Source organism: Gavia stellata, chromosome 2 (genome assembly GCF_030936135.1).
Source record: "Gavia stellata isolate bGavSte3 chromosome 2, bGavSte3.hap2, whole genome shotgun sequence".
Taxonomy (NCBI): Eukaryota; Metazoa; Chordata; class Aves; order Gaviiformes; family Gaviidae; genus Gavia; species Gavia stellata.
Window position 1 is genome coordinate 84,562,186 of NC_082595.1, and position 16,142 is coordinate 84,578,327.

At 37.0% G+C, this 16,142-nt stretch overlaps 1 protein-coding gene across 2 annotated transcripts in view; it reads left to right on the plus strand.

Annotated features, from left to right (window-relative positions):
* The window catches only part of KHDRBS2 (KH RNA binding domain containing, signal transduction associated 2), a 394,749-nt gene extending 379,097 nt beyond the window's left edge, over window positions 1-15,652 (plus strand). For both annotated transcript variants that reach the window (XM_059835484.1, XM_059835485.1), the window contains one exon: window positions 15,555-15,652. In XM_059835484.1, the coding sequence (XP_059691467.1) occupies window positions 15,555-15,652 (98 nt within the window). The remainder of the gene's footprint in view (window positions 1-15,554) is intronic.
* The last annotated feature ends 490 nt before the right edge of the window (window positions 15,653-16,142 follow it).

Below are 16,142 nucleotides of genomic sequence, written 5' to 3' on the forward strand. Positions count from 1 at the left end.
CAAAGAGTCGGATCATGACTAAATTTATGCTCTGCTTGGAGCTACTCTTTTTTTCCATTCAACAGCTGAAACAACCTCAAAATGCCTGGGTTTGCTTTACTAGACTTGTCTTAAAATACGTGGTTGATAACTGTGGACTTGAATTTTTGCATAAACTATTTTCTGAGCTGGCATTTGTATACAAGGTCTGGAATAGTTTTACCAGTAACCTGGAATAAACTTAAAAATGGAATAATATTTCCAATTGCGATTTTTTTACTGTCTGAAATCAGACACATTTATATATGAGTGTTTGTGCTCCTGTTGGTTCACTTACTTTAGCAGATTAGAAAATCTGCTAGTTCTGTGCTCTGGAAACCTGTGCATGAGCTTCCTTCATCCCAAAGTCACTGCCATTTATCTGAGTATATGGAGCTATAGAATATATGCTTAACTTCCTCACTTTCTGAATTCTTGGTACATATACTGATGTTCTCTCTGTATCTGACTTTTTCAGTGTCTCCCACCCAGTCAATAAGCAGTCTGGTGCCACCCCTTCTCATCCTCATGTAACTTTTACCCGAATTCTCTATACCCAGACAACTGTTCCCAGTTCTCTACTTCTTTTTCAGGATGTTTTGCAATTCATTGTGAGTCTTCTGAACCCATCCCGCTGTATAATATCAGCTGTCCCTTCATTTTTCACTGTCCTGCAGAAATCAACACAGTCTTTCTTTCACCCCAGTTCAGTTTCACACCTTGTTTTACCTTCCACAACAAGGCTATATTTCTCCTTACAATTCTTTCTGGCACACTTCTGTAATTCAGAATTCCCCCAAACTCCGAATAAGACCACACACAAATGGTACATGAACATAGAACGGGTGTCTTGTTGTCTCTTAGACATTTTGTGTAACGACTTGTCTTTTCACCCTTATCCCTTCCCATAACAGTGTCTGAATTATCAAAAATTTACTAGCTTGACATTTCTTTATTTTCTCCTGTGCATCCTCTTGCTTCTGACTTATCTTTAGGGAGGACAGTTCTCAATCCCAAGGAGGTTTTTTTTGTTCTTTTTCATGAAGTAGATTTGACCAAATAACAATGCTACTTCGTACTTAGAATTTTTTTTAAGTATAATATAGAGCTTTCTGTAGTTTGTTAAGTATTATACAGCACCATAGTACGCCAGTATGAGCTGCCTGCTATGACCTTTCTAACTGGGCAGTAGCAGGTGTTTTTTGTCTTATGGGTTCTTCTATGCTCCTTCTAAAAGAGCTTGTGGACAAGTCTGATTGGGGGCACTGTTTCCTCAGTTCTTCAGATTTATGCATTTATGGATTGTTCATGGTAGGGTTGCAAAAATCACAGGGGTGTTTCAGAGCAGAGCCCACCTGAACACCATGTTATTCTCAGGAAGTTCATCTCTCTTTTGATTAGATGGAAGTACTAAACAAGAAAGGGCCTAAGTCACTTTTCTGAGGCTGGGCAAGATGAAGTCTTACACAGTATTTACTGCTGTAAAATCCACAACTTGAGTTAACTGACTTGACTCCTTGTTCAATTTCTGAAGTGAAGGTTCCTGAGAATTCGATCCCGTCCAAATCCAACCAAGACACTAGCAAAATCAGCTGAGAGGGGTATATGTAAAATCCCACTATTTCCCATGACTTAGGGATATTCCATGAATGAAAATTCATAGCACAGAACCCTCTCATGCAGTTAGACACTTAAACTCTATTGTGATTTGATATGCTTGCCACCCAGTCTGTCAGAAGGATCAAAGCAGAGACACTTCAAAGCATTCCCTGCAGCAGCCTCTGGGCACCTGGAAATACTCTGCTAAGGAATTATGAGATTCCTACAAATTTTTGATAGGATCAGGATAATGCAGCTACTGCTAGAGAATTTTGAAGATCACTGTTCTGGGCTGAGGAACATAAATTTGGGACATATGCCTGAAAATCTTCTTGTGGACATAGCCCTTATAGGCTTCCTCATGTGAGTGATAAAGAAATATCTCTAGTAGGCACTTTAAAACTAAAAGCCCAGTCACTTAAAGTGCTGTACAATTTTCAAAAATGTAAAGCATCCTCACCTCTAATCACACTCAATAAACATTTATGATACTTATGTCACTGAAGGTCTTGATATCTGCAGATATGGATTTAAGTCTAGGAGTCTAAACTAAGGTGACAGTGTCATTTTAACTTGATGATGATGCGTATGTTTTAAAACAGAAGGCATGAAATTGGATTAATTTATGAACAAAAAGTTTATACCCATTGCTCTCATTATACTTCAATAATTTTGTGGTTTCCCTTCTGGCACTGTTGTCATCTGAGGCTGTATCTAGGGAAAACATTAATTTAATGATTTGTCTTATAAATTGATTAGGATAAAATATACAACTAAAAATTTGGTAACGAAGAACCTTTCCTGCCCATATGCCCAAGTCCAAAAAGCACCTTCACTGGACAGGACCACTGTAAAGGAAAAGCCCTTTGTAAACCTTTCACGTTCTCATTTCTTTCTCCTTTTCCCTGTTTTTTAGAGGCACCAGCATTCTCGATACAAGTGTTGTGCTGTGTTAGGCCACTTTAGAAAGATAATAGAGATAGTATGACTTGCTAGCAAGGCACATCCAGTACCTTATAAGTTATATTAATTATATCTGACCTGCCTCACAGTTGTTTCATCTGAATTTTTTTTCTCCCTTGCACTGATCAGAGTACTCAAGGTTTTATTTATCAGATCCTGTTTCTGTCTTAGTTCTTCCAAAGGCTGGGGAGTCTAGCAGATGAGCTCTGCCAGTTTCTGCTGCAGAACGTTAAAGAGGCTCCTGCCTCTGCTTCCAAAGGTTGAAACTGCCATAGTGAGGATGGAGGAAAGTAAGAGTGTGCCTGTTTATCAGATGCTATAGTTCACAGCCTGGTGCATATACTGCCTTGTGTATTACCTGAAAATGACGGTGATTTATGTTTTTATGCCAGGTCATGAACTGCAGTGTCCGAGAGGCCAGTAAACATGGACTTAAGTTGCTACTACCAAAAAAGCAGAAACATTAGGTAGAGGGTGAAAGGAGAGGGTTAACGTGTATAACCTCCTAAACCACCACAATGAAATTAGAGTAACACCATCTGCCAAAGGCCTTAGGCAAGAGTTAGGAAGGTTAATCTGTACCTTGTCTCTTACACAAAGAGGGAAGACATAAGTGAACTCCACTCACATTCCTGCTGCTATTCAGGAAAAGCTTGCAAGGCTGTTTACTTCATGTGCTGCCATTGAGGCAAGGAGACATTATTTAAATGTGTTCTATCTTCACCAAAAATTTTCAAATGTGCACATTTTCTCTAATTACCACATTTTTTGGTGCATATTCTACTCCAGTTTAGCATTAAGCACTCACTTGTAAACAACTGGTATTTGGTTTTAGGATAATTCCATCTTTAATTAAAACTGAAAAGTGTAACTGTTTTTCCTTCCTTTTAATGTAAGATGTCATTTAAGTTGTAAAATGCTGCCACAATGATTTAACTGACTATTTCACAAATAATTCCCTGCCAATCACTCAACATGAGAGTTTTGCAGTTGTGATGATGATTAGTTTACTAAGTAATGCTCTACACAGATAGCACTTTCTAAACAAATATAGGGCTAACAACTGAAAATGTACATCAGTGTTCCACTACTTTTTTATTATCATCTTGTTTATTTTTTAATTTTGTTTTTGTCCTGAAGAGTGTATTATCTACAATTTTTTTTTTTTTTAATAACAGCGATAGTTTCAGCTGAACAAGTAAAAGTAAAAATAAATATTTAATGATTAAATTTGGGGAGAAAAGAGTGTATGGAGTGTTCAAACTTCAGGAATTCTGATAAATAGGTTGATTGAAGAGATGTTACCTTAAGAGACATAAATTCTCACAAAACATAAGCATGCTCATTTCATGGAGAAACTCAGGTAACTGCCATCCTAGTGTGAAATAAACCCTGTATTGTTTAATTTATGGCAGTGAGAAAGCCAGATGAAGCCATGCTGCAATGTATACAGAAAAATATTTGTAAATTATGAAAAAGCACTTCTTAGCAATTGCTCTTCAGGTGAAGATACGAGGTTTGTTCAGCTGTCAAGTCCAAGTTCCTTCGTCATTTTTATTAATTAACTTAGGTATTGTGGGCCATTGGTCCTAATATTCATTAAGCTTAGGGTGCTAAGGGTTTCTTACCCAATTTTTTTCTAGCCTAGTCCCATTGAAGTCTTCAAATGCAGGAAATCAAGTGCTCAAAAAAGATAGTGACTGATATGCAGATGTAAGAGACATAGGTCTGATTCTCCTCATTACAGTGTTTGACTTCACATAGCTTGTGATTACAGGCAAGATCTTTACTAACACTAATTAATAAAGCCTTGCTAATGTGCACTGATTGTTCATTTATATCAACTGAGCGTATACATTTGGTATCTGATAGAAAATAATATCACTGGCAACATATCAAAGAAAACTTTCTTTGGTGTCTAGGTCTTGGAGCATCTTAGCATTGATTAGGCATCTCAGAGGCAACAGGACACAGATTGGGCCAGTGTGGTGGAGTTTTTCTGCTCTGCCTTGACAGAGCACCTGGCAGGCAGGTTAGAACATGCTGGGTGCTTCTACACTAGCATAGGACCAGAAAAGCTCTTTTGAAGCAGATTTCCCAGTTGCCTCCATTTATTGCTCTTCTTTTCACATCACTGAGTGGGCTCAAACTACATGACTTTTAGTTTGAAACTAAACCAGAAGATGCACTCCCAACTGTTTGTGAGAATTCAGTTCAGAGGCTCAAACTAGGGCCAGTCTGAAATGGAAAAAATCTCTGGAAGACACATAGCGTGACCATTAGGTCCTCAGCATCAGCTGTTTCATTCTGCAGATCATTCCTAACACTGTGTGCTAATATCGATACAGCACCCGAGTCCTGATGCCTCCCCAGCTGTCTAGGCTAACGACCTTGCTACATGTGCTGTACTTGTGTCCCAAAAGATGCTGAAGTGTGCCATGGGCCTGCATGACCACTTTTATTTTGGGGTGATAGAGGCATCTGGTCTCTCCCAGAACATGAGGCAGGGGTACACCCAGCCCTGGGAACTCAGAAGTGCTCCTGAGTCTTCCTGTACAGCGCTCTATTTTTCTTCCACCAGAAACAGGAGTCATTGAAGACTTCTACTGCATATGGACAGAAGATATAAACTGCCCTCCTTTAATCTTCTGTTTCAGTCATTCCTATACTTATTAGGGTTTCAGAGATCCAGTTCCTACTCTGTGGGACAGAATGAACTGTCAAAAGCATTTCCTTGATTTTTTGCAAAATTTTATCAATTGTTTTACTGGAGAGATCACCTTAGCTGTCTCCCAAGTAGTATTCATTCCCTCAGAAGAGATTTATGGTTTTCATAAGAGCATGATTTTTAAAGTCTGCAGGAAAAGGAGCACATTTTGAATTCAGCTCTGACGGCTAGTGTGGGGATGATACTAAAGTTATTGCTGTTTTGTCAAATCATTGTTTTAATTAGGCTATAATTCTTTAGAAAGTTCCGTATTTAAACCTGTCGCATTCTTTTAAGTGACTGTATATCCTAAAACTTTTGTACTTCAGTTATTATGCTACAACACTGAAAAAAAATCCACATGTAGCACGAGAAGAGAGTGCTTTTAATTTATAGTGACTTGTTGTGCTTCCTCTATTGCTCCTGAATTATAAATCATTTTCTATGACAGAATAAGAATAAGTAAATCATCAAAACTTTTCTATGTAGTATTTCAAATGGTAATTTCACTGCCTTTCACCGTGGGAACCGTAGAGTTGGAGAATATAAGACAAAAGTCCTGTAATACTGATGTGCATGTAGTGTTGACCGTCTATATAATTCCAGACAGAGTATATCACTGCATGTTTCATGTTGTATTACCATAATGTAATAGAAAATTTATTTTTACTGAAAATAAGAGAAAAATAAAACTCCCTCCACACTGCCATATTCACACTCACCTCAAAGCGACACTGATAATCGTCTGTCTCCTCCCTGTGTTGCAGTTTCCCAAATTAGTTACCTGCATACTCTGATGCTGGTCCTTTCATGTCTGATGCAGATGTTCACTGCAAAAGTAGCTGAAGTCTTGTAAGAAATTAATTCCGCCAGTAGTCATTACTGCTCCTCTTGCTGACATTACTTCAACCCCCGGGAGAGTTGGCAGAGTGGAGTACACGAACACTCCTCATCTGCTCCAGTGCGAAGTCAACTGGAGGATTTTTGTGATTCTCCACAACCAGTTTAAACCAGGGCAGTTAACAATATTAAAGTAGATTTGGAGTACCCACGCAGTCTAATTTGTTAGCCCTACTGAAAAGACTATGCTGTCAAGCAGAGGGACAGTAGTTTTTTAAAACAGTAACAGATAAGTTCAGAAAATAGACTATTAAACCACAACATTTTCCTAGCATTTCTAGTTTTTAAGCCCTATATATTGCATATGCAATAGGTTTAGGAAAATAAGTGATATTTAGCATGTTATAAGTAAACATAGTGGTTTTGAGCCTGTGTTTTGAAAACATTCGTTGTCTTCTGACAAGATTCCACATTTCAAATCAGAAAAGTACCATTTGTGATTTGCAATATAGACATTTCAGCTATTCTTCTCACAAAATTATAAAATGCATAGATATCAAGTCAGAAAATCCTGTGTATTTTGCAGGCTTTGCAGAGAAGCAAAAAGAGCAAAAGAGTGAAAAAATAAGTTCACGCTCTCCTTAAAAAAAAAAAAAAAAGACAAAACCTGTCCTTGAATTTTGTCTGAAATAACATATACTTGTCAATTATGAACAGGAAAAGTGCAACTGTCTTTTCTGTGTGGATTTATGGCTTTATCAATGTTAGTTAAACTTTAGTCATTAGCTTGTGTAGGGCAAAGTTTCCAACCATTGCTTAGTACTTTGTCTCCACCCACATTTTCATGGAGGGAGAAGTTTGCAGTGTTACTAGAAAGACCTCACAAATTGAATTATCCAAAGAAAATCATTCTAATTTTTAGTGTTCTCATTTTAAAGTTAAATGTCTGGTTTCTGTTGGGTCTTCTGCTCAGCACATCTATAGCACTTTTCTCTTGCTGCTCAGGCAATTAATTACATTTCAGAACACCCCAGGGAGGTAGGTATTCCTGTCTCATTCTATCAGTGAGGAAGCCATAGCACAAAATATTAAACAATTATCCAAGGTCACTGAGCAAACAAGGAGTAGAGCTAGTAATCACAATTCCTTAATTCCACTTACGCTCGATCTCTAGTGCGGTGTCCTCTCTCCAAATGTAAGCAGTATAATGACCTTGCAAAGAAGGTAGAGATTTTTTTCCTCATAGGAAAGAAAACTATTTTTTTCTGAATTAAAAACAGCTTCTATGTTTCTAATAGCACTGAAAGCTAAATGGCAAATAAAATTAAACTATTATCTTAATTGCTGTTATATACGTCTTAACTATCTAAACAGAATAACTCTTTTTATCTCTTCCTGGCCACCTGTCCCAAAATAATTGACCAGAGATGAATAAAATTGTGCCCAGAAATTGTGGGCAATATTCAGATGTTACATAAGTTACCAGAAAGAAGTGATCAGGTCTTTATTATTACAGGGAATAAGCAATGAATATAAATGTAAAATTATTAGGAAATAACATATTCATATAAAAATCACATGCTGTTAATATGTATTTTTTAACTTTAAAGCATCTGTTATGATCTGCCTTTTAATTACTTGTATTGTTGCCCTCTTCGCATTTGTGAAAGAGTTTTATTCCATGCTGGAAAATTCCATTACAAGGTTGCAGAATACCAACTGAAGAGTAGGAAAAAAGTGCTCTGAATATGTGCTTTTCTTGAATCTTGTACTAGAAGACATTTAAGCATATGATGATAGCCACTGCTGGGGTAGAATTTTGGGATAGATGGACCACTATGAATTTTTCTGTGCTTTCAATAATACATAGGTAACATAGTAAGACAGAAACAGCTTCATATGTATCTCTCTCTGTTATAAATTATACCATTTAGTGACCCCACATTGAAAGGAATTTCATGGTTTAAAAATACTATGACCTTTTTTTCATTCTGACTTTCCAGTAAGTAAAAAATCTAACTTAAATTCTGTATTTAAACAATAGATCAGAGCTACTGAGTCTACTAGAAATTGATCAAACAATAATCTTTAAAGATAGTCTCAGTTATTATATCAATAATATGTCTGTAATAGATACTGGAAGTATTTATGTAACTCGACAAACACAGCAGCTAAGAGTCAATCTGAATTGTAAAAAGCAGTGCAAAAATACTAACATATAATTTCAGTCAATTGTAAACCGAGGGTGCTGATTGCCTGTGATAACAACAATTACTTTCCTGTATCCTAAAGGTGAGCTTCAAATACTGATTCACGGGGAGCATACAGCAAATTGAAAGAAGTATCCAGTGTCATTAAAAGGGCTGTGCCCATGACTTCACATTTCTTGTCAAACTAGCCACCAAAAAATTTGACATGACACTTGTTACTGCACCCAGAGCAATCCTCATGCCCAAGCACACTCAGATTCCTTCAGCTATAAAATCTCTTATGTTTCCATCATGCTGCCATAACTTATACTTTTAGTTTCTGAAAGTGATGTATACAATATTTCTTCTTAACTAAGAATGGCAATATCTGAATGATGTTACAAGTTGGCAAAACCACCAAATTCCCGGAAAAACTGGATGGTCAGCCCTCAGTTATTAAGCTGCATGTGTGAATTTCTTTTCAATCAGTCTTTGACACCTGATAGCACTGGGGACAGTCAGAAGTGAAAAGGACAAGGGGTGAGAGGAGCCCACTAGAGCAGAAGGACTGGATGGCTGGATGTCACCGAGGGAGCAGGGAGGTTGGACCTCACAGGGTTTCTTTTTGTGGGAGTCAGAAGGAGGAAAAGGAATCAGTGTTAAAACACGATGACTGCCCTGCACGTCACTTCAGCTCTTGGGCACGCCGATTCACAGACTCGCTAGCAGTTCTCCCAATTACCTTTCTTTCTCCAAGGCTACAGTTCTTACCTGCTCTTCACTTGAAATCCAGCTCAGTTTCCACTTCATTAACACATCACTTTAATAAGATAAAATAGGTCCAGGCTCTCTTTCCTTTCCATTTTGGCACAGTCTCTCAGAGAAAGACCAGAATCCACTGTTCTCATATGTCCTGAAACACAATGAAACTCAGCCTGGGAATCAAAAAGGCTGAAGGGTCTTTCAACCCTTCTGCTACCCAACGAGCTACCCAAATCTCTGTGTGACTACTAAAGTAGTCTGTATGGCTTCAATCCTTTAAGACTATTCCTGAAGATAGAGCTTTCCATTCTCAGGACCCCCCCTTGTTACTGAAAGAAAAAAGGTTACCTTGGAGAACTGGAACTGAGATATGAAAAAGCAACTTTGCACCTCAAGGAACCTTTAATTACTAGAATTCAGATATGTTGCTCTTCATTAAAAATTCCTGTAGGAAAAACCACTAATAATCTGATTTGGTTTTTGGTGTGGCTGCATCTTGTAATTTATTACCATGGTGTGGTTCAGAGACTCCTTATAGTGTTGCTCCATATCATCTTGCTTTCCCCACAAAAAATATATAATCCTTTGCTGCTCTATGAGTGGTAGAGGCCAGTGTTTTCCCAGTTGAAGGCTGTAATCCCAAAACTTTCATCTATATTTTGGCTATGGATTCACCTGTTAATGCAGTAGGGTCTATCATGCAATATCAACAAGAGCTGTTAGCTGTCAACCATCCTCTCATATTTTAATGATGGTATTACCAAATAGATATAAATAAGTTGTGACCATCATCCTTCCTTGTTAAAGTTTGAAATCAAGCAAATAGGTCCACCATGTTACTGGAAAAAAGATCATAAGAGACTTGTACAACAAATTACGTTTCTGTTCTTGTTCTGTATCAGAAGCTGGTACAGCCATAGCAGCAATTTACTTTAAGAACACTGTTAGTCAAGGAAAAACAGCTTCTTCCAATGGGTAATATGAAGTCATTTTTTACTATATGAATACTGCCAGAAAGACTTTCACCTTTATATGAAGGTGTTTCAGTCCAGAGGCGGGGGGGGACGACACACACACTTGAAGGGAACAAGAAATCCATTTGTCTTTGTGCTGTACATTTAGTGAGTATTTTTACTACTTTAGTCATTTTCATTTACATAAATAAAGCTTCTCCTTTTTTATCTAATTCTTACTTCTCCCCAAGGCCTCTCTGCAAATGCAATGACACTTCAGCAAAGGGTATTTGAAGCTGCAGCACATTTACAGAAAAATGCCATATTTAAAGGGTGTAATGAAACACACTGCAGAGGCAGGATTTTTAAATTCACTATGTGGAAACTGATTCTCTGTAGGAATGAGAGACCTAAGGATTTAGGACTATATCATGTTGGCTGCCACTTCTTCAACCCTCTAAGCAATAGCTTTCCACAGAAAACTTTGGTTTTGTGTGACCATAAAACCCCTGATATTCAAAAAGAGAAGATCCTCAGCAGCTCAAAGAAAAAGAAAAAAAATGGAATGCACCAAAAAATAACAATAGGAATGTTTCATCTTCCATAGCAAGATCAGCTGCTACCAAATCTTCTCCAGAGATGTCCACTCCTAATACGGGCTAGACTGAACCTCACTTCAGCTCTGCAGCTGATATTCCCCCTCCCCAAGCTTTCCTCTCACACCCCAAGGCAACAAGATAGTGAAAAGTTGCAGAGAAGTAGTTGCAGAGAAGACATCTTGCAGAGTAGAAATAGCTTTCAGAATTTTAACAGGCTTTTTATGTTTTATATTGTCATTGTCCTATTTTCATATAGCATTATCTTGTTACAAAAGCAATCTTTGATACCTGTTTTAACCATTCAGTATTTTAGTCTAGAGTCAGCTAATTTTTTTCTTACTGGCCACAAAAGTCAGCAGTGATTAGCAACAAGATACCAGCAATAAAATCATGCCCATTGAAAAGCAACAGGCTCATTAACTAAAATGCTTCCGTTCAGTCAAACTTTTTTCTGTTACCTCTGCTCACTCCTGGAGTCTTTGGAATAGAGGTCGTTTTTTGCAGTTGTAGATCTGTAGCAACATTAGATACTCCAGTCAGGTGAAAAATGACAGGTATTCTGATTTTCTAAAGGGGCTATTGTGTTTTTTTCCTAGTAAATGAAAGTGCATATATGATAAATTTTATTTATTCAGGGAGAATTTTTAAAGTCTTAAAAGTCTTTAAATGTTATAAAAAAAATAAAAATAGGCAGCGGCAACTTTTAAAGTTCAAAGGTGAATGGCCAGAAGGAATAATTCTTTCTTAACATCAATAATGTTTTTATTCCTTTTTAAAATGAAATTCGGACAATAAGGTCTGTAGATAGATAATACTTCATTTACAATAGAAGAATAGCCAGTACATTACTAATGGTTGACTATCTTAAACCAAAACTGGAAAGAAATCTGCATCACAAAACTTTAAACACTCTTTGACAGCTCTGATGTTATTGGAAGGGCAAATTCACTCCTTGGTTTTGGGAAATATAGTTGATTTCAGTGAAGGAGTATCTAAGATGAGGAAGTTAGTGAGCCAGTAACACCTGTACCCGGAGGAGCAGATGAAAGTCATCTTCAGATAAGAAATAAGCATCCTCTCCAACCTGCATTTGGGCCCATCCACAATTCAACATGATGCCAACATGCGATAATACTGTGTGTGCCTACACTGCTGGTCGGGCCATCAGCCTGGATCTGGTCTATGATCTAATGGCCCAAATAACCATTTACACTCAAAATTCACTTTAATAAATAAGCTGACCCCACGCAATCCCTACATAGTACAAATCATGCTCTGCCCTGTGATAAGTTTGGGGGAAAAAATTGATGCTTCATCATTTGCAATGTCTCCAGTCACCAGTGTCTCCCTTGGTGACTGCCAGAGTAAAGCATTTGCTGGACTTGATATTATTACATAAGCTCTCAGGTTTTGGTTACTACTTCTCAACTAAAACATAGTGTCTGACCCTGAGCACTGTTTCAAGTCAATGTGGTTTACTTTGCATTAAAAACCAAACTATTCGCACCAATGCAGTCACTGACCGTGTCTCAACTGAAGAGGTGTTTTGTGAATCCACCTCTTAACTGTAACCAAAGATGTCAGTGCTCTCTTAGTTTCAGTGCAAGGTGAAACATTAATTTACTTTCAGTGTTGGTTTGAACTAACCCATTTTGCTTTGCTCAGAAATGGAGGGCACATAAAATGTTACCACCTTTCTGTTCATGCTGTAGCTTCTTCAACTATGAAGCTCCCCAATTATTCTGCAAGAGCTTCTTTTCCTTAAATATCAGTATCTATGTACTTTTCCACCCATGCAACATTTAAAGAGAGTTCAGTAAGCATCCCGTGGCCAGGAGACCTCGTTCTCCTTTACCCAGGAGGACTTCCTGACCTGCCAGAGAAAGAAATTGTGACTTCAGTTTCCCATGTGGATGGACAGTATGTGGTCCTATCCATGTTGGGTAAGATTTCAATTCCACAAAGTTTCTAATAATGGGATGGGTTTTTAAATTTATTTACTCGGATACTTCCTGTATCAGGGCTAAAAGTCTGGTATGACTGACAGTGAAATATATTGTATTATAAAGGTTTGGAAACAGTAAACCAAAAATGTAACGTCAGCACACCATTCTGTAGATATAGCTAATATGTAACCATATTGCTCAAAAATCCATTTGGAACATGGACTATAACACATGCATATAAAAAGAAACATCCAAACAATTTTTTCTGTGCTTGTACTATGCAACAATATCACTATCATGTATTTGGAATTCTATATTATTGTCAATAGACACATTAATCAAGATGCAGAAGAGAAACAAAGGCCTCTGGATGTATTTAGTTTCACTGGGGAGTCTTGTCATTTTAAGCTCGTTATAACCAGATGATATGAATAAACTATTTAAGGAGAAACTAGTGAAGATTGAACTTTAGTAAGTTATCTATAGCAACTGAGCCTAAATCAATCAAAATATAGACCTTCTACTTGTTCTGCTCTCTAGAAGATATATTTATGAAGTCTTTGCTTGAGAGGAAAATGTTGCTATCACTCTAAAAACTTGCTTTAATAAAAGAAAATCTTTGACATGTCTTAATGGAGATGAAGATTTTTTCAGTTCCTTTTTATATTTAAAGCCATCATTCTTCAGCAGCTGACCAAATTTAAGGCAATGTAGTTAGCTTTCATTGAAATGTATGAATAATACAGTTTTGATTTTTAATATTCTCATGTACTAGCTTATGTATTTTATTTTGCATAGAAAGATCTAGTCTCTTGTTTAGCTCATTCTGTTAAAAAATCGAACAAAATTCTTCAATGCTTTGGGTGAATTGCAACAAACACACTACTTTCAAAAAGTTAGGAATCTGTCACTGCTTTCTGACAGTGACCTAACACTTGAAAGCCCAGTCTCTACTTCCAGTTGTGGGAATGGAATACATGAAAAAAAGAAAAATTAACTGAGGCTGGATTCACTCTACAGGTACATCAGGAATCAGATCGAACTCAAAAACATCTCTGCTTGGCTTACTAGAAAATAAATAAGAAAGTTGCATGTAACATGAAAAATTTAGTAAAAATATGTTCTTCTTGGCTATGAGCAACGAATATTTTTGCCCCTGCTCACCATAGCTAGTATGTCCCACACTGGCTCACAACTTATCCCTTTATACCTGGGTGTTCATCAAGTTTCACATTTATATTCCATATAGATGAATTTTATTGACCATGCTGAGTCAGGAGTACTCATTTCAATACTTGGTGGCTGAGTGGGGTAGCAAAAGTCTAAAACAAGACCTGAGCAAGGAAAATATGTTCTGAAATGTTAATTTCTTCAACAGGGACTTAAAAATTTTTATATGGATCAAAGCATAAAAGTTATATACCTCTTAAAAAATAGATACAACTGGATTTTTGAATTTATGGGGCAAAGACCTCAAATGTTTAAAATCTTCAGCGGTAGTTCAAGACTGGATAGCTCATCTTATTACTGTGTTACCTATTTATAAATGAAATAAAATAGCCCCACGTTAGACTTCGGAAAAAGGATCTTTTCTAATATACCGATCAGTTAGTTTTGTATTGATAGCAACAGCAAGTATACTGCTTCATCATCAATTTGAATCTTCCTTTCCCTTTCCCACTGGCTTCAAGCCACCTTCCAATATTTTAAACTCCTCTCTTTTCAATCTCTGGTTTTCATGCACATTAAAAAGTGGGGGTTTTTTCCCTAGCGTCAGAAGGCTTTACCCTTACTTTTATATTTTACAAACATCAATATTCTACGCATACCTGTAATACAAACATGCTGATCACCAATAAAATAAAGCAGTATGGAAAATAACTAACATTTGCCACACTGATTTCTGAATAGCTCCTATATTTCATTACAAAGACATAGACAGAATATCATATAACTTTGGGGGGGTATGCAGAGATTTTGAAACTTCCTCATGAACATGTGTATGTCAGATATATTCTATGACTATGGTAACAGGGGTAATGTTGCACTATGATGTGATATAAGATAGATGATGTACTATGACTTCTGCATGTCCATTTTAATCACTGTATGTATGATGATCATTTGAAGTCAGTGGAAGACAAAACCAGAAATCTTTTGACGATCCACTAACTGATTTAGGAGAGAGTTCAAGTTCGGGGTTCAACCACTGGACCACAACTGTAGGTAGCTTCCTGTTAGCTCCTTTGGAAGGCTTAAATCCCAGAAATACCCTGCCTGTGGTGGGGGGCAGGGGGGCGGAGGGGAATATTTGTTAGAAGCTGTGTAAAAACTGAACTAGACTTACAGTTTTGAACTTATTCTTCCTGAGCATATTTCATTCACACAAATTTGAAAAACTATTCTAAAGATAATGCAAAGTAAAAACTATTTGGTAAAAATCTTTTGCCTAATGTAGTAACTTCATTTCTACACATTCTTTTTCTTCCATTATTTTCTTTCTTTTGGTCTCCAATGGAAGTAAAAAATCAAATGTATTTCTATTATCTTTTCATGGTTCAACTCCTCATCTTATTAACATACCAACTGCATTAAATGTTTTTCACATTGGTGCTTTAACTTAAATGCTAGAAGCTCAAAACATCAAATAAATTCTGAGCTGGAAGACTAGTGCAGTGATTTTTCCAGAGCTGACTGTACTGCCACCACAGTAGGTATTCATTCTCTGCTGAAAGTGAAGGAGTAAGGTTTTTTTCATCCTGAGATAGACAGGTTGCCTGTGTAGAGAAGTAGAAGGTTAGTTTTCCATAAGCTTTTGTGGGAGGATAAAGAAATGGATCATAACACCATCCTCATTTTATTTTTTTAAAGCTTTCAGCCAAAACCCTTGAGAATATTGACAGCCATTACCAGTGGCATCACTTTGTTCTTTCAAGTCTAAATATTTACAAAACATGTTTTTTCTCTTCTGTTTTTAGCACAAGAAGAATGGGCCACAACCCGTTCCAGCCTAAAGGCACCACCTCCAAGGTCAGCCAGAGGGGGTTACAGGGAACACCCCTATGGTAGATATTGAAGGTCCTCCTCATCTGTGACCTCATCTCAAAGACAATTAATAGCCTGTGGTCTCCACATAAACAGCAAAAGACAAGTAATAGTCCATTTCTTTTCTATCCTAGGGATTACTGCTCATTATTATCCTATGTACTACTTGTATTTCCTATAACATTGGAGTGACATTGGCATTAGTATTATTTTATAACACGGACTTAAAAAAAACAGAGATAAAAAACCTTTGGCAAGCATTGTCTAGAAACCATTCAAAGATGATGTTCTGTTGGTTGTATTCATTGCTGTGTGTAACTTAAAAAGCATGACACTGTTACAGATCTTGAATCTCTCTACATACTAGCTAAGGCTGAGTTTTTGTTTAGGGTTGCTGAAAGACTGTAATATGATTCTTTTTTTTTCTTTTTTTTTTTTTTTTGAACCAGACGATAATCAAGTTGTAGATAAGATGTTTTAACCTGTCTTTTTTAATATATGTTAGTTTAGATTAAGATGTT